Source organism: Phoca vitulina, unplaced genomic scaffold (assembly GCF_004348235.1).
Source record: "Phoca vitulina isolate PV1807 unplaced genomic scaffold, GSC_HSeal_1.0 scaffold72, whole genome shotgun sequence".
Classification (NCBI taxonomy): domain Eukaryota; kingdom Metazoa; phylum Chordata; class Mammalia; order Carnivora; family Phocidae; genus Phoca; species Phoca vitulina.
Genome location: NW_022589775.1, coordinates 5,638,706 through 5,658,014, shown reverse-complemented (window position 1 = coordinate 5,658,014; position 19,309 = coordinate 5,638,706). Strand labels below are relative to the sequence as shown.

Sequence of the window (19,309 nt, the reverse complement as noted above, 5' to 3'; positions counted from 1 at the left end):
CAGGGGGAGCGGCAGAGGGAGAGGGAGAAGCTTGCTCCCCACCAAGCAGGGACCCCATGTTGGGCTCGATCCCAGGACCCTGGGATCATGACCTGAGCCGAAGGCAGACGCTTAACTAACTGAGCCACCCAGGTGCCCCAGAATCTGCATTTTGAGAAGTAACTTGGATAGATTTTATACCAGAGAGGAGAGTTAGGATTTGGGAGGATAACTTTTAGTCAGCTTTTAATGATACTCTGAAATAAATTTTTGGTTGCTGTGACTTGCCTTCAGTTTGTGAACAATTTTATCCCATGCTTGTCAAAGCCCATGGAACTGTACAACACAAAGAATGAAATGTAAACTATGGATTTTAGTTAATAATTATATACCAATATTGGTTCATCAATTATAACAAGCAAAAATGGTTTTTATTTTTGAAAGTAATGTGAAAAGTAAAAGGTATGTCGGTTATGTGGCCAATGTTCTAAAATCAAAGAAAACACAGATCCTTTATCTATTTATTTATTTTCTAGAATTCCTTCTGAATTCTTCTTGGCTCTCAAATGTATCCATTTCCTTATCCCTGAAAGAGGTAAATAACTCACTTTTTAGACTGAGGAATAAGATGCTTTAAAAGGATATGATAGATGATAGAGCTTTGATTTTGACCCATTTCTTTGATTTAATTTGTAAATGAAGCACAGCAATCTAAAAAAAAAAAAAAACGAGATGAAGAAATATTTCATTAAGAAACACAACACCATCAGATATGATCGGCATGCCTAGCTATGAAGAATTCTGTCTGGGGTCTGATATGTTCAGCCTTTGAAGATACTGCATTCCTTCTTACAAAGCAAAGCAATAACTTTTAGAGGCCACCCTAACTAGGCACCAAAGCAATCTCAAACATTTTAATGAGTGTGAGGGCCTCTCCCTGTGTCAGGGGACAATGAGTGAGTGAGTTGTGTCAAGTAGGTAATTAAGAAATGACACAAAAGGAGGGTATACACGTGATTTATTACATGCTCTAACCAAGGTATATAAGCATCCCTTTACACATGCTGACATTCACACTCAAGATCTTTCTTTGAATACAGCAAACCAAACTCAACACTCTTGACACCATGAGCTACTACGGCAACTACTATGGCGGCCTGGGCTGTGGCAGTGGGTGGGAATTTGGCAGCTACCCCCAACTGGGCTGTGGCAGTGGGTGGGAATTTGGCAGCTACCCCCAACTGGGCTGGGGCTGGGGAGGCTATGGATACGGCTGCTTCCGCCCACTGTGCTATGGAGGATATGGATTCTCTAACTTCTACTGAAATCCTGCCCTGGAAGTCCAACATCTGAGGCCATCAGGTGATTAACTCAAATTAACCAAAACTTGAACCAAGCAATATCAGCCGGGACCAAGCCAAGATGAAAAGTATTTAGCATCTTAGATTCTAGGAATATTTATTATTTTCTATTTGCCTGCTTCATGTCTCCTGGTATCCCCTATAGGCACTTTCATAACTGTGGAATTTCTCAGTTCCCTTTGCAATAAATTATACTAATTTAAAATGGAACATATGGCTTATATTATTTATTTATTTAACTGAATTCTGACTTTCTCTTTCACAGTGCATTTCCCTTCTTGTGTCCTTTCAAAGAAACAGTCCTGGGGCGCCTGGGTGGCTCAGTTGGTTAAGCGACTGCCTTCGGCTCAGGTCATGATCCTGGAGTCCCGGGATCGAGTCCCGCATCGGGCTCCCTGCTCAGCGGGGGGTCTGCTTCTCCCTCTGACCCTCCTCCCTCTCATGCTCTCTGTCTCTCATTCTCTCTCTCGCAAATAAATAAAATCTTAAAAAAAAAAAAAAAAAGAAACAGTCCTGAAGTTCTGGTTACATGTCCCTGCAATTATCATAATAATATAAACACAGAGTTTATGAGGATTAATCTGCTTTCCACATAACCACCTAATTTTGTTTAGTGGCATTAGTTTTGATTCAGAATCTCGAAGCTATTAATTTCTAGTTTAGCTGGATCTGAAAAAAATAACTAGCAAGCAATGCTAAGTTCAAATGTTATTTAAAATATTTAAGATGGATTTGAAAGACTCAGACTTGTTTACTAAATATAAAAATAGATTTGTTTAGCCAGATAGTCACTTTTAGTCAAACTACTCATAGTATATTAGCTTTACACTGGCTAGATCAGAGAAAGTAATAGCTTGATGACTTCCCTGGATGACTATACTATTTAGCTTGACAGAATACAACAATAGCTATTCTATTTTCTTTTTTTTTCTTTGTATTTTTTTATCCATTTTTAAAAATTTTATTATGTTATGTTAGTCACCATACATTACATCATTAGTTTTTGAGGTAGTGTTCCATGATTCATTGTTTGCGTACAACACCCAGTGCTCCATGCAGTACGTGCCCTCCTTAATACCCATCACCAGGCTAACCCATCCCCCCACCCCCCGTCCCCTCTAGAACCCTCAGTTTGTTTCTCAAAGTCCATAGTCTCTCATGGTTCGCTATTCTATTTTCTTAATGGTTAATAGTATTTCTCCAGAATTTGGAGAAAGGCCTTCTGTAGCTATAAAGAAGAATAATCAATACCACCACTTGGAGCAGATATTTGATGTTTCTAGTATAATATTATATTATTAGAATTTGAAATGACTGTTTTTATGGATCTCTGCTGGATTTGGAGAAATGCTCCAGCATATCTTTATTTCCAGGGAAAAGCTATTACTTATGTTAGGGAGAACACATCAGAGCAAGTTCACCAACCCCAAAACTGATGCATATCTGGTAGTCAAATAGGCAGAGTGTGACATAATGAATGAAACCTGTTTGACTTATTTGTAATTTTATGGCTTCAGCTTGACTGAATGAGAATGAAATATTCAAATTATTGACTGCTTTTTATTTTTAGAATGATCAACGAAAATGAAAAAAGTTCTGAAGAAAAGAGACAAAAAGAATTAAATAACATTGTACGAGGTAGTCAAAAGTTTAATTAGAACCAAAGACATTAAACATAAAAGAAAAAGAGGAATAAATTAGTTGTTGTTATATTACAACATTATGTTCATATACAGACAGAATTTAAAGTGGAAAAATACCAAGCCACATACTAGGTGAAAATAATTTTAATACATAAATCTGACAAAATGCTAATACCCCAAAATCTAAAGAGTTCCTGTTAATCAATTATAAAATATTGATTAATTGATTAATATTAAACAAGCCCACTTAAAAATGGACAAACTACCTGAATAGGCATTTTAAAAGAGAGGATATTAAGTGGCTTATAAGCATATGTAAAATTCCCAACGTCATCATTGATCAGGAAAACCAAATTAAAACAATATTCAGATATCACTATGTACCCTAAAGATGATCAGATTAAGATGCTGAAATGGCCAATGTGGGTAAGGATGTGGAACAACTAGAACTCTCATAGACTGCTGGTGGTATTGTAAATTTAGCAACTGTATTGGAAAATTATTTAGTAGAATCTACTGAAGCTAAATATATATAGTATAAATTAGCAATGTGTCTCCTATGTATACCCAAAGTAAAAGAATGCCTAGGTCTAAAAAAAGAATCTCTAGTAAAAGCTACATAGCAGCTTTATTCATATTAGGAAGGAAGGAAGGAAGGAAGGGAGGAAGGAAGGAAGGAAGGAGGGAAGGGAGGAAGGAAGGAAGGAGGGGAGGGAGGAAGGAAGGAGGGGAGGGAGGAAGGAAGGCAAGAAGGAAGGAAGGAAGGCAAGAAGGAGGGGAGGGAGGAAGGAAGGCAAGAAGGAAGGAAGGCAAGAAGGAAGGAGGGAAGGGAGGAAGGAAGGAAAGAGGGGAGGGAGGAAGGAAGGCAAGAAGGAAGGAAGGAAGGAAGCAAGGAAGGAAGGGAGAAAGGTGGGAAGGAAGGAAGGGAGGAAGGAGGGAAGGAAGGAAGGGAGGAAGGAGGGGAGGGAGGAAGGAGGGAAGGGAGGAGAGAGGGAGGAGGGAAGGAAGGAAGGGAGGAAGAAGGGAGTGAAGGGAGGGAAGGAAAGGAGGAAGGAATAAAGGAAGAAAGAAAGGAAACTACACAAATACAGATTTACCAGAGCAAAATAATAAATAAATTGTGTTTTAGGGCTACTTTGGAGAAATGGGCTACTTTGCAGTAATGAAATGGGCTACTTTGCAGTAATGAAAACAACAAAACTAATGTTACATGCAACAACAACGATGTGTCTCACAGAGACAGTGATGTACAAAATCATTCAGGAGAGAAAAGCTGCTGGTATACCATCTGATGCCATTCATGTGATGTCCAGATCAGGCAAAATTCTAGGGAGTAATACTAACTGGTAGGGTCAAGAGAAAATCTGGAGAGCTTGGGTGTGATCGATATAGGTGGTCTGTGAATAAAAGCAAAATATCACTAACTTGTACACTTAGGACTTGGGTATTTTATAATATGCTTTAAACAACAACAACAAAATCAAATGAAATGATGGCTTTATGTTTCTCTAAAGTAGGAAAACTATTTGAGCCAATTCATCCTTTAAATCCTCAGATGCATTTATAGAGATATCCATTCTACGGAAGACGTGATCTTTACCTTTAAGAACCTTAGAGCGCATTCACCCATTCAGCTCTTCCTTATTGATTTTCTGCAGCATGCTAGTAGGTGTTCAGCAGTCAACAAGTCCAGCTGGGAAAAAACATCATTTGATAATTGCTTAAAGCTCAAAAAATCTGGACAGTATATTTAAAGCCATGAAAGTTTAAAAAGAATTTAGATGTTTTGCTCAAGTTAAGAGCATATCTGATGGGGCTCAACCAGGATTTAGGTCAGCCTTGGGGATAGGTGATTAACTTCTTGGAGTAAGTTGCAGGACTTTTTTGTCTTCAATTTGTCTTTCTCTACCCTGTCTTTTTACATTATATTTACATTTTTGGAGATTCTGAAGACATTTCCAATGTTAACAGCCTCTTACTGAACTTCATAGGGTATTAGGCATTTTTTTTTTCTCAGCATCTAAGATCTTAATAAGCATCTCATATCTTAGCAGACACTAAGCTATTAGCTATTTTCTGAAACAGAAAAAAAAATAAAACCACACACACAATAGGCAAAGAGATGTAATGAGCACTGGATGTTATATGGAATTGATGAATAACTGAACTCTACATCTGAAACTAATGTTATACTATATGTTAATTAATTGAACTTAAATAAAATAAGATAAAAAAACAATAGGCAAAGAGAATACAAAGGCAAAAAATATTACGGTAAGAGTGAAGATATAAATGGAAGAATTTAAGTATGAATTGGATAAAAAATGGAGGGAAGCCAAAGATAAATTGTATATATTGTATCTATTTCATTATTTCACCTATTTCCCCGACGCTAGTGGGGATTGAGAGGAACTAAGACAAAGTGATATTTGAAAACTGATTGGATTAGAGGAAAGGGAGGAACAAGTGTCTATATGGCAGGAGACAGATGTAATTTATTTTTGGATAGATGATATGCCAGAAAGGGAGTCGGGATGTGAAAAAAGGAATTTTGAACAATTTTTAATGTTGCTTATGAAATAGATTTTTGATTACTCTGATTTGCCTTTAATATTTGAACAATATTACTTCACGTTGTTAATCCAAATGTTCATCTTCCAAACTAGTAGGCAAAATCAGAAAAGAGAATATTTTTATGATAGCCAATGTTATAAAATAACAGAAAAAAGATAGCTCTATTTCAACATTATTTTTTCCTGAAGTTCTATACTGGTGTTCACAGCAGGTGAGCTGACGCCCCCAGACTTTCAAATGTTTCTTTAGCTTTGCAAAAAGACTACTATGAAGTATTAGATGCCTTTGAATGGATACAGTAGATTTTAGCACCTTGAATTTAACCAATTTCTTTCATTTAATCTTAAGTGAAAAATAACAAGTCAAGGTAAGTCAGAGATGATGCAATATTTAATTTTAAAACATAACACTAGCAAATGTGTTATGTAATATGCTTGGCTGTGAGGAATTTTATTTTGTCTGGGATGTCCAGACTTTGAAAATACAGCAATTCTTTCTCATAAAAAGAATGCAATATATTTAAGGGATACCATGACTAGGCAACAATGCAAGCTCAAACACTTTAATGAGCTTGAGGGCCTCTTCATATGTCAGGATCGTGTCAGACAGGGGTAACACGTAGAATGACACAAAAATAGGTGGTATGTATTTTACCACATGATCTGCTCAGGGAATATAAGCATCACTCTACACATGTTGCCATTGATACTCAAATCTTGCTTTGAACAGAAAAACAACTCACCACCCTGACACCATGAGCTACTACAGCAACTAGTATGGAGGCCTAGGCTATGGCTGTGGAGGATTTGGTGGCCTGGACTGTGGGTATGGCTGGGGATGGGACAGCTTCCCCAGACTGGGCCATGGCTGTGGCTGGAGGGGCCACACATATGGCTGCTGCCGCCCTCTGTGCTATGGTGGATATGGGTTCTCTGGCTTCTACTGAACTACTATGCCAGTAACCCAGCGTCTAAAATTATAAGGGACTTCCCAAAACTGAGTTCAGTGTCTGAACATTCAATATCATGCTGGGTTTATTTCCACAAAACTATTTAACGTCTCAGAATTTTGGATTTTTCAATATATTCCTACATCTTCATCATAACTCTAGAATCCTCTTCTTTTGCTTTTATACCTGTTTAGATTATCTGTTCCCCTTCTAGTAAAATGTTAACTTTGAAAACAAAATATGGTTTTTGTTTTGTTCATGGAACTCAGTTATGTGGAAGTGATACCCTCTTTTTATTTTTGGCCCTATAGGACACATCCACAGATTTTGGAACTATTACCTGATTAAGGGTGAACTGATAGAGCCACAGAATAGTTATTTTACCTGCTCTGTACATTGAGACTCTACAAGACCCAGATGGGATTGACGGAAGGGACAATTCTACTCAATTGTCAATGAGGGAAGCAATCTCTCTGGCTTAGAATTATTTTTCTTCATATACCTCACAAATATGCATACAACTAGCTGTAAAAACTAATAATTCTAGACTGAAATGAAAAAAAGTTTCAATTGGTTAGTAATTTAATATTTTTCAATTTCTTGCTTTTATTTAGATAATGTTTAGATTTAAGTCAAAAAAAAGCAATGGCACTTTAATATATCTATGTATTTATTTATCAAATATATGTGTTTCATATAAATTGAATCACATTTTTTAATTCAGTACAATGCATAATAAATCTTTTCATTTATTCAAAATTTATTTGGCTTTTTTTATTTTAAGCACAATCAAATGATAATAGATCAAACCTTATCACTAGTCTAATTATAAAGTAAACCACCTTTCCAAGAATTTTTGAATTTGAATAATTTCATCCTGTGTATCATACTCTTCTGCACATTATTTCATTTGACATTTGTATCAAGCAGCTGACCTTTAAGTCAGTAATGAATTGGGGTAAATTTTTTCCTGTGAGGTCATTTTACTCAAAGCATTTTAAATAAAATTTTTTAGTCAGCTCTCTTATATTCTATTGCATTTTCATGACTAGACATGGCATTCTTCTTTACCACCATTCTTATATTGAAGAACTTTTTCAGCCCAATAAGGGAAAGAAACAACCAGACATAATTTCAAACTAATTTAATTTTTAGCATAAACTGATGCTAAACACAGCTGAACCAACAGAGCCTTCTTATAGATCTGAATTTTCCCTGATAAAAACGGCAGGAGGGGACATTTTCTTGATGAAATAAGAAAAAAGATATAAGGAAATATCAATGTTTTTTCCTAAAATCAAATGATATATTCAGGTAACAATATAAAATTAAGATATTTTATTTAAACGTGTCAAAATAGGTAAAGTACGTTTGATTCAATTAAATAGTACTGTCATAAACTTGCCAAAACCAGACATTAAATGGCAGCAGGGCCATGCATCTTATCTTGCAGGTAAAAAAATACACGGACACACACACACACACACACACACACACACACACACACACACCCCTCAGAAAAGTAATTGGCTTTTGTAGAGTTATGTAAGCACTAGTAACAGAATCAGGATCAAGGCCAACGTCTTCTGAAACTAGGTGCGACAGTGTAACCTCCTTTGCTCTGTATATTCTCCCTTCATGGAAGCTTCCATGAACATGGGTCTATTTATGAGGATGTGAAAGATTACATTTCTTAAGTAGAAAAACCATTTCTATAACATTTTGTTGTTATGACATAGAGAATTAAAAACTTACTTTCAATGTTACTTTTATCCAGGTTTCACCTATATCTATACACATCTCTCTATCATCTTTATCTCTATCATCTCTATCATCTTTATCTCTATCATCTCTATCTCTATCAACTCTATCATCTCATCTCTATCTCTATCTCTATCTCTATCTCTATCTCTATCTCTATCTATCAAAAGCCTTTCTTCAAAGGCACAGACTTATTCAGTCTACCTAAAAATAAGTTTGCTTGGCCATCAGTTATCACCCAGCCTTTTAGTCAATCCAATCTGGGTGTTGCAGACTCTCAGTGTACATAGCAAATGAGATACAGTTGTATAGCTCCATTGTTTCACACTTGATCAGGTAATAGTTCCACAGTCTATAAACATGCCCTACAGGGCAAAAAACAAAACAAAACAAAAACAAAAACAAAGCAAAAACACAGCCATCCATGTCATTAGATTGAGAAACACTGTCTATGACACAGGTGAAGGAAAAATATTTTGAATTTATAACAGAAGTGCCCTTAACTTCCAAATAAAAGCTATAATTTGACCAGTGGAAGAATATATTTTCAACATTTTGTACAACAATACAGGATCTGAGTTTCACATCAAGTCATTGTCTCGTTGTAGAAAGTTCCTGAAAAGAGAATGACAAAGAATTGTCTAAGTCTTTGAGGCCACTGAATTAAGAGAAAAACAGACAAAAACTCTCAAGACATATGTATTTCCCAGTTTTCAAAGATAATTCATATCCAAAGGATATTACCATTTTTCTATTTTTTAACTCAGGGAAAAGAAAAACAATAAAAAATATTTAGTTCATATATTTCACAGTATTCACAATTATTTTATTTTATTTTATTTTATTATGTTATGTTAATCACTATACATTACATCATTAGTTTTTGTTGTAGTGTTCCATGATTCATTGTTTGTGTGTAACACCCAGTGCTCCATTCAGTATGTGCCCTCTTTAATACCCATCACCAGGCTAACCCATCCTCCCACCCCCCTCCCCTCTAGAACCCTCAGTTTGTTTCTGAGAGTCCATAGTCTCTCATGGTTCATCTCCCTCTCCGATTCTTCCCCTTCATTTTTCCCTTCCTACTATCTTCTTTTTTTTTTTAACATATAATGTATTATTTGTTTTTAATCATATACCACTTTTCTTTGAAAATACATAAATAAGGGTACATTTCACTATTAAACTTTTTAAAAAATTTGCAAAATATATTGATTTTTATCTCATATGGACATAGTAATTTGCATCAGAAATATGAACATAAATTCGTCATCACAGTCAAACAATCTAGCAGATTTACTCAACCATTCATGGGATTCTTAAACTTGTTAGATTTATTTGTGATTGGCTTCAAAATGACTCCTTGAGAATTAAAAATTTTTCCAAGTTTTTTTCACAATGAAAAGTAGAAATGGAATAAATTTTGATTAAAAGGAAAAAGGATTTAACAGCCAAGGCAAATACTGGGTTAAATATTCCTTTAAAACTTGAAAGCCATTTAAATCCATATTCTATCTTTGAGAATTACTATAAGTTATGGCAGGTAGAATTCATTCTTTCATTAATTCAACAAATATTTTTGTTTGTAAGAACAATGAACAAATCCAGTTGGGAGAATGAATTATCAAAAATGTTATTGGGGTGCCTGGGTGGCACAGTTAAGTGTCTGCCTTCGGCCCAAGTCATGATCCCAGGGTTCTGGGATGATCCCCGCTTTGGGCTCCCTACTCAGTGGGGAGTATGCTTCTCCCTCTTCCTCCGCCCCTCCCTCTGCTCATGCTCTCTCTCATTTGCTCTCTCTTTCTCTCAAATAAATAAATAAGATATTTTAAAAATGTTACAAAAACACTAAGTCAGGAAGTTATATGCACCCCATGTCCACTGCAGCATTATTTACAGTAGTCAACATATGTAAGCAACCTGTGTCCATCAATGGACAAATGGATAAAGAAAGAATAATACACACACACATGCATGCTCACATAGAATGGAATATTATTCATCCATAAAAAAGAAGGGAATCTTGCCATTTACAAGAACATGGATGGACCTTGAGGACGTATGCTAAAGTGAAGTAAGTCAGAGAAAGACATATACCGTATGATCTCACATATATGTGGAATCTAAAAAAACAAAAACCAAAAACTGAGCTCATAGATACAGAAAACAGATTGGTGGTTGCTAGAAGCAGGGGTTGGGGATGGAGTAGGAAAAATGGGTGAAGGGGGTCAAAAGGTATAATTCAGTTAAAAAATAAATAAGTCATAAAGATGTAATACACAGCATGGTGACTATAGCTAATACTACTGTATTGCATTTTTAAAAAGTTTTTATTTGAATTCAGTTTAGTTAACATACAGTGTAATATTAGTTTCAGGTGTATAATGTAGTGATTGAATACTTCCATGTATCAGTCAGTCTTCACCACAAGTGCACTTCTCAATACCTATCATCTATTTTTTTATTTAAATTCAATTAGCCAACATATAGTACATCATTGGTTTTTGATATAATGTTCAACAATTCATCAGTTCAGTATTGCATATTTGAAAATCTCTAAGAGAGTAGATATTTTTTCTTTAACTTTTATTTATTTATTTGACAGAGAGAGAGGGAACACAAGTAGGGGGAGTGGGAGAAGGAGAAGCAAGCTTCCCGCTGAGCATGGAGCCCGATGTGGGGCTTGATCCCAGGACCCTGGGATCATGACCTGAGCCGAAGGCAGCCGCTTAACTGACTGAGCCACTCAGGCACCCCATAAGAGAGTAGATCTTAAAGGTTCTCAACACAAGAAAAAATTGTAACTGTCTATGGTGATGGATGTTATTTAGACTTACGGTGGTGATCATTTCACAATATATATAAATATCGAATCATTATGTTGTACACCTGAAATTTGTATAATATTGTATGTCAATTATATTTCAATAAATAAAATGTTACACATTTCAAAACAAAACAAAACAATACAACACAACAATAACAAAACAAAACTTCTGTAACATGTCTAAGGTCATGTAAAGTAAACATGCTGTTAAAGATCCAAGTCCAAGATATGATCACACTCCAGTGGGGCTTAAACTTTGGGTTTGGTTTACTGTCTTCATAGAGTGAGCTGAGCAGCCAGTGAGCACTGGCTCTCTACCTTCCTTGTTTCCTGACTCAGTCATTTCATGACTGCACATTCATTCTTGGAGATTTTCAAGGCATCAGGATTTTAAGAGACCCTGTTAAAAATATTACATGATTTTAAGAGTACATATTAAAATAAACTAAAGCCTTAATAAATAAGTAATAGCATACAAAAAAAAAATGTTTGCTGATTGCCTGAGAGAAAATAAAGGGCTGGGACACACAGAATTGGTAAAGAAAATATAAGAACAAAGATACTATGATGAAATTAGGGATATGAATAGAGGGATGAAATACTGAGTGGAAAAAATGGATAAGAACAAAAGACCTAGCTGGTGCAAGTATGTATTGGGGATGAATGTAGAATGAGATTTAAAGAGAGGTTTGATAAGAGATATGACATATGGATTATGAAGAAAAGTAAAGAAGAAAAAAAATAACTGTAAATCATAGAGCCAAGGTCATCTGCATTTTTAGCTAATACTTTGGCGATGGCCTGGTCTGGAAAAATGAGTAATGTGTAAAGAGAATATTTTTGAACAGCTTACAGATTGATTATAGCAGTGAGTTTGGTCTCTCAGTTTCTGAAATAAATTTTACTATGTTGATTAAACAAAAGGATGCTTTACAAGCTGATGTATAAAGTCAAAATAATTTTCTTTTGTGTGTGTGTGTGCATTTGTGTGTGTATTCAACTTGAGAAATAAATTTGACATTTGGAGAATTTGATAGATTTAAGAATTTTAAACGTGATCAGTATATTCTAATCTAGATGGAAGTAAGATACAAGTACCCGGAGAATGATATGAAAATGGGAAATGAGAAAATACTTAATGAGAAAACACCATCGAATATGAATGATGCAATATGTTTAGTGATGAAGAATTCTAGGTAGGGAATTTTTATTTTGTGACTTTGAAGACAGATTTCTTTTCTCATTAAAACAGAAAGAATGTAATGAGTTCAAGGGTGTTCTAACGAGGCAGCTAAGCAAGCTCAGAAATTTTAATGAGTGTGCACCTCTCCTTGTGTCAACAAACAGATTAATGAGTTGCCTCAAGTGAATGAATAATTTAGAATGATACAAAGGAATGGCCCCATGTTTTATCGCACTTTTCACTCAGGGGATATAAGCATAGCTGTATGACATTCACACTCAGGATTTTGCTTTGAACAGCAAACCAACTCACCTTCCCTGACACCATGATTTACTATGGCAGCTACTATGGAAGCCTTGGCTTTCGTTGTGGGGGCTTCTGTGGTCTGGGCTGTGGCCGTGGCTGGAGATGTGGCAACTTTCACAGACCGGGCTGGGGCTAGGGAAGCCACAGATATAGTTGCCACCGCCTATCATGCTATGGAGGATATGGATTCTCTAGCATCTACTAAACTACTGCTATACTAACCCAAAATCTGTTACCATGAGCGGATTTGCCACAACATTCTTCAGTCAATGCAGTGGGATTACCCTAGGCTTATTTGCCAAGAGAAATCTAAGAATTTAAGAGAATTTATTATTTTAAGGTATCTGCATTATGTCCTCTGGCATCCTGAGTTTGGGCACTAACAGATGATTTATGTTGAATACCAATAAATGACCTAACTTGAAAAAGAAAATACAGTTCTGCGGGGGGGTTTGTTTAATTCAGTTATATGCACATACTTATATGTGTTACTAATTACAATTAGAAATACAGAACACACAATTACATATGTGTATGTACATATTAATGCATAAAAAAGAACTCTGGTTTGAGAATTAGTAATTTGAAACAGTAGAATGTTACTCTTCTTCTTTATTTTAGTTATATAACTTTCAGAATTGAATTTGGCAGCAAAAAATCAACTATGGAGTTTTAAATCTTCCTACGTTTTAAAAAATATAGTTGTTTTACATATTTCATATTTATCTATTTCTATTTCTTAATGGAGCTCAATATTTGCAACTAATCTTCCACCTCTATTGTCTCCCTTTATTTTATCTTATAAAAACAGGTGGTGTTACATCTACATATTTGTAGTCGCTAGGCAACCACATCCTTACAACTATAATCAGAGCAAACTTTCCACAAATCTCATAATCCATATTGCTAAATTTTCATAGAAAATAAGCTCTGTTTTTCTGTGAATCTTTGAAATATATATTATCTTCCATTATTCATAGTCTGCTTTCATCTATTTGTTATGCACATAAAATAAGACAGACATAAAAGTTATTGATAACCTGGAAAATCAAATGTGAACTGGGGTCATTCATCTCCCTCATCTCATTTGTCTTCTTATGGGGACACTGTTCATCATCATCATCATCATCATCATCACACTGAAGTATCTATAATCCAGTAAGAATAATATACAAATAGAAATATCATTGTGAACCAAAATGTTGTGTGGTTTCAACTAACCAAAAATACCATTCAATAATTAAAAAAAAATTAGACCCCATTCATCCCTTCAAAAATGACTATTTTATCGATGGGACAGTAGTCCCCCCTTATCAGTGGTTTTATTTTCTGTGGTTTCAGTTGCCTAAGGTCAGCCATAGGTGAGAAGGAAATGATCCTCCTTCAGGAATGTTGTCAGAAGATCAAAAGCAGCTTCACGCTACCTCACAATGCCTATGTCACTCACCTCATGTCATCTCATTTTGTAAACATTTTATCATCTCAAGAAGAAGGATGAGTACAATAAAGGTATTTTGACAGAGAGAACACATTCACATCACTTTTATTACAGTATATTATTACAGTTGTTCTACTTAATTATTAGTTATTATTGTTAATCTTTTCTGTGCCTAATTTATAAGTTAAACTTTATCACAGGGATGTATGTATAGGAACAAACATGGCATATATAGAGTTCGGTACTATCTGTGGTTTCAGGCATCCACTGAGAATCTTGGGACACATCCCCTGTGAATAAGAGGGGACTACCATATAAGAGATAAGGAATAAAATAGGTAAAATATCAGAATTTCTAAATTTTTCCTAAAACTGAATGGCATCTTCAGGTAATGGTATGAACCTATTGATACTTGGTATAAGCTGGGCCAATGTAATAAAAAAAGGACAAAACGAAATCACAGAATTAAAGATCTGAAAGGGACAATAAACTCTGTAATGTTGTCCCATAGTCTTGCAGGCAGGGAACCTCAGAATAAGCCATTTTAAGACTAGAGTATTCGATTATACTATGCTGCTTCTCTCTTTATTTTCTCTTTGAATGTTGTCACATAAACCATTTTGAAAGTTCTGGTGATGCTTATAAGAAAAGCTTAGATGCAGCAAGATGGCGGCTCTCTCAATGTCAGAGACGCTGAGGCAAATGTTGTGGGGGAAAAGAGCAGTGGCTGTAGCTGCCATTTCTGTTTCCAGGGTTCCTATCAGGTCGTTAAGCACTTCCACATGGAGGCTGGCACAGGACCAAGCTTGGGACACGCAACTCATAACAGCTGTTGAAAAATTGGGTATCACTCCTTTAACTGGTGTTCCAGAAGAGCATATCAAAACTAGAAAAGTCAGGATCTTTGTTCCTGCTCGCAATAACATGCAGTCTGGAGTAAATAACACAAAGAAATGGAAGATGGAGTTTGATACCAGGAAGCGATGGGAAAATCCTTTGATGGGTTGGGCATCAATGGCTGATCCCTTGTCCAACATGGTTCTAACCTTCAGTACTAAAGAAGATGCAGCTGCCTTTGCAGAAAAAAATGGGTGGAGCTATGACATTGAAGATAGGAAGGTTCCAAAACCCAAGTCCAAGTCTTATGGTGCAAATTTTTCTTGGAACAAAAGAACAAGAGTATCCACAAAATAGGTTGGCACTGACTATATCTCTGTGCTTGATGGTGAATAAAGTCAGCTGTGCAGTATTTATAGTCCATGTATAATACATCTCTTAATCCCCTAATAAATTTGACCTTTAACCACACAAAAAAGCTGATTTTTATGGAGATTGATCCCTTTACTTAGATTAAGAGCTATGTTTCTTTAACATTTTTATTGTTCTGATATAGAGAACTGCACCTGTCAATTTGTAGGTTATCTGCCTTTGGATATAGTTAAATAATGAGCAATGTTAAAATTCAACTTTAGGTAACAAAACAAATGAACAAAGACCCATGATGACCTCTTCTTTCAGTCCGTGCTGTCTAGGGGTTGTATGGGCTGAGCAAGGGAAATAGGGCCAAGTCACTTACCCTATTGAAGGATCACACTGTGGAGTTTGATCCTTTCATTTGGTTAGTATCTCCAAGGACAGGCGCTTTGGGCCTGACAAGCAGTAATCAATATAATTATTCTGCCATTGACATTCTTAGTATAAATAATATTATCATAATTTTGTTTTGTTTAGATTATATGAATCTGCATCTAAGGTGAGAGAAAATGTTTGGAATTTATAACAAAATACTTCTTCACTGCTAGGGAAAATGTAAGAACATTTTTCACTCCTCCATCCATCAGCATCAATAGCAACTTGGGTCATGAGTGAAAACTTAAAAAAAAAGTAATAATAATGATCCACATCTGCCTTTGATCCACTAAATGGGCAGAAAAATAATAACCCCTAAAGAAATTTCCAATGTAAAATTTTCGCTTATGCATATGGGGAAAAACATTTGTTTCATATTTTTCAAATTCTTTTTTTTTTTTTTTATAGTGGATGGACATTTATAAGTGATGAATACCAAAGTCATGTGTTTTCTTCTTTGAAAACACATTTAGCGTTTATTGTTAGTGAAATTTTTCATTTGTGTCCCATATTGTTTCCATCTATAAAGCAGAGATAGTCTTAGACGTTAAAAAAATAATTAGAAGCCTTTAATCATAGTTACATGCTCTGACAGAGCTACACAAGGAGACTATGGAATCCCTAATGCTATGCAATTTATTCATACTTCTAAGTGATTCATTAAAAATGAAAATATTCATTCTATCAATTGGCTGATTTCTGAAATGAGGAATAAAAATGGAATGCATTTGGGTTAGAATAGCATGGAGATTAAAGGCTACTATTGGGGTTAGTGCCACTCTGAAACCAGAAAGCCTGTTGGAACTCATGTCAGCCATAAAACATTTCCTAGAACAGCAGATCGGTTGCTTAGGTTATGATATGCATGATCCTTGATTTAATATCAGTGAAAGTCATATAACTCCTTCAAAAAATATTGAGTGCCAACTAAATGCTAGGTTTCGTTTAGATACTAGGTCAGGTCAGTGAACAGACCCATCCAAAAACTATGTCATATTACTTATAAATCTCAACAAAAGCTTAGCAAAATGGTTATTGTCAGAGAAAACAAGTTTCTTGAGTCCCAAGTGTCAAGGTATGGGCACATTTGCATAGAGCTTTAGGTATAACTGATTAACTCTCTGGGCTGAGGTGAGGAACTCTGTGAATATCAGGCCAACTGCTTCCAAAGAGTGCTTCTTTATTTCTTGTCCTTCTTTATTTTCTTATTTTTTATTATTATTTTTAAATTTTTATTTACTTATTTGAGAGAGAGAGAGAGCACAAGTGGAGGGTGGGAGAGGCAGAGGGAGAGGGAGAAGCAGACTCCCTACTGAGTGGGGACCCCCCCCCACACCTCCAACATGGGGCTCAATCCCAGGACCCTGAGATCATGACCTGAGCTGAAGGCAGAAGCCCAACGAACTTAGCTACCCAGGCACCTCTCTTGTCCTTTTTTAAAAGTGTGCTACACATGAAGAAAATTTCTTACATCTTCCAGGTTGTACAAGGTCCTTTAAAATTTAAGATGATTTTAGGAGTTTTAACAACATTGTCAATATCCTAGAAAGGTTTTGTTGATATCTTAGGAAAGACAAGTTAGAAATTACCTACAGACAAAAAAATGGGCACAGACTAAGACAGGGGCAAGTGTATAATATTGACTATGGAGATCTAGGTAGAAGGATGCTGTGTTCTTTTGAATGTAGAGTTAGAGCCAAAACCATTTTTCCCACTTCACACTTATACCTGGATGCAGCAATGAATCATGGAGGAAGGAAGTTGGGTGATGTTTGGAGTAAGATTTGAAGAAGATCTAAGATACATGGATAAATGATGAAGGGCAGAGAAAGAGGGGGACATGGTGTAGGGGGGGCAAATATAATCTGCACTTGTGGTAGCAGTGAGACTAGAACGTATTCTGGAGAAAGGGCCCAGGATATTAAAAAAAACGTACTGTGGGAAGACTTCCCACAAGATGGATTTTTGATCACTTGATAGTCTTTCCACTAGTGATTTCAATTCCGCTATGCATTTAAACCAAATAAGTATGCTGGCATTTAAAGCCAAAAATAAACCTATTAGTTGTACATTGCCAAAATTTTAAAACTCTAGAAATCAGGTGAGCTTTTGTGGTTGTTTTCTGGTATACATGGCAAGTGAACCAAATCTGTCTTGACATAAAGTGTTCTTTTATATTCTAAAAAGAGGTGCATCATTTGCTTCTCATGATACAAAATACATGCGCCTTTTAAAGAAATTGATAAACTTGAGACTTGATCTTAATTACTTTTTGCTATTTTGTAGAACCAATTACAGTAACTCTCAAATGCCAGTGATGAGAAGATATTTAATTAGAAATTCAACAATATTTAATGTAACTGATGTCAAGTGACTGGCAATCAAGTATTCTGTTTAGGCTTTGGTATGTTAATACTTTGAAGAAATAGCAATTCATTCTAAGAAGATTATAGCAGCAAGCTCTTCTCTACAGCCTATGTGGCCAAGCAGGTTCAGACATTCTTTTTTTTTTTTTTTTTTTTTAAAGATTTTATTTATTTATTTGACAGAGAGAGTCACAGCGAGAGAGGGAACAGAAGCAGGGGGAGTGGGAGAGGGAGAAGCAGGCTCCCGGCTGAGCAGGGAGCATGATGCAGGGCTCGATCCCAGGACCCTGGGGTCATGACCTGAGCTGAAGGCAGACGTTTAACGACTGAGCCACCCAGGCGCCCCAGGTTCAGACATTCTTTATGACTGTGGTCGGGGGACCACAGATTAATAACTTGTGTCAGGCAAATATAATTCATAGAATGACACCAAAGGAAGGGCACATATTTTGTCATGTTCTCTGATCAGAGTATATAAACGTCCTTGTAAAGATGGCGACATTCACACTCTGACTCTGGCATTGAACCGCAAACCGACTCACCCCCCTTGACACCATGAGCTACTACTACGGCAACTACTATGGAGGCCTGGGCTACGGCTGTGGAGGCTTCAGTGGCCTGGGCTGTGGCAGTGGCCGGGGATGCGGCAGCTTCCCCACACTGGGCTGGGGCTGGGGCTGGGGAGCCCAAAGATATGACCGCTGCCGCCCACTGTGCTATGGAGGATATGGATTCTCTACCTTCTACTAAAAGTATTTTTGAAATTGGTTGCAAAGTGAAAGCCTCCAAATTTATTTGGTCCTATTTTTGTGCTTTGATTCCCAAAACATCTATCTTATATTCTCCAGGACCTATTGATAGCTATTTATCAATGGTTAAACTGCTTCTACAAATATTTGGTGCTTTTTACCTCCAGAACCCATCATCTTTTTTTTTTTTTTTAAGATTTTATTTATTTATTTGACAGAGAGAGAGAGAGGGCACAAGCAGGGAGTACGGCAGGCAGAGGGAGAAGGAGAAGCAGGCTCCCCGTGGAGGAGCAGGGAGCCTGACACAGGGCTCGTTCTCAAGACCCCAGGATCATGACCTGAGCCGAAGGCAGATGCTTAACCGACTGAGCCACCCAGGAGCCCCCAGAACCCACCATTTTAAATGAATATTCAATATGTAAAACTGTCCTAGTTTGCTCCCCTCAGTTTGGTTTACTTCTCTTGCCACCATTACCAAAATGTTATCTTTCTAGATCTTAAAGAAAATTTGTATTTTGCTTTTGTCCAATAAAATGATTTCTCA

The 19,309-nt window shown here is 36.3% G+C and overlaps 3 protein-coding genes and 1 pseudogene across 3 annotated transcripts; all 4 read left to right on the top strand.

Moving 5' to 3' along the window:
• Positions 1-1,106: 1,106 nt before the first annotated feature.
• Positions 1,107-1,304, top strand: LOC116625001 (keratin-associated protein 19-8-like). Its single transcript, XM_032393295.1, has one exon. The coding sequence runs from the start codon at positions 1,107-1,109 to the stop codon at positions 1,302-1,304; it is 198 nt and encodes a 65-aa protein (XP_032249186.1).
• A 5,007-nt stretch (positions 1,305-6,311) lies between these two features.
• Positions 6,312-6,503, top strand: LOC116624992 (annotated as a pseudogene).
• An 8,184-nt stretch (positions 6,504-14,687) lies between these two features.
• On the top strand, positions 14,688-15,331 carry LOC116625042 (NADH dehydrogenase [ubiquinone] iron-sulfur protein 4, mitochondrial-like). Its single transcript, XM_032393344.1, has one exon. The coding sequence runs from the start codon at positions 14,688-14,690 to the stop codon at positions 15,213-15,215; it is 528 nt and encodes a 175-aa protein (XP_032249235.1). The 3' UTR covers positions 15,216-15,331.
• A 3,240-nt stretch (positions 15,332-18,571) lies between these two features.
• Positions 18,572-18,766, top strand: LOC116625003 (keratin-associated protein 19-4-like). The gene has a single exon (XM_032393297.1). The coding sequence runs from the start codon at positions 18,572-18,574 to the stop codon at positions 18,764-18,766; it is 195 nt and encodes a 64-aa protein (XP_032249188.1).
• Positions 18,767-19,309: the final 543 nt, after the last annotated feature.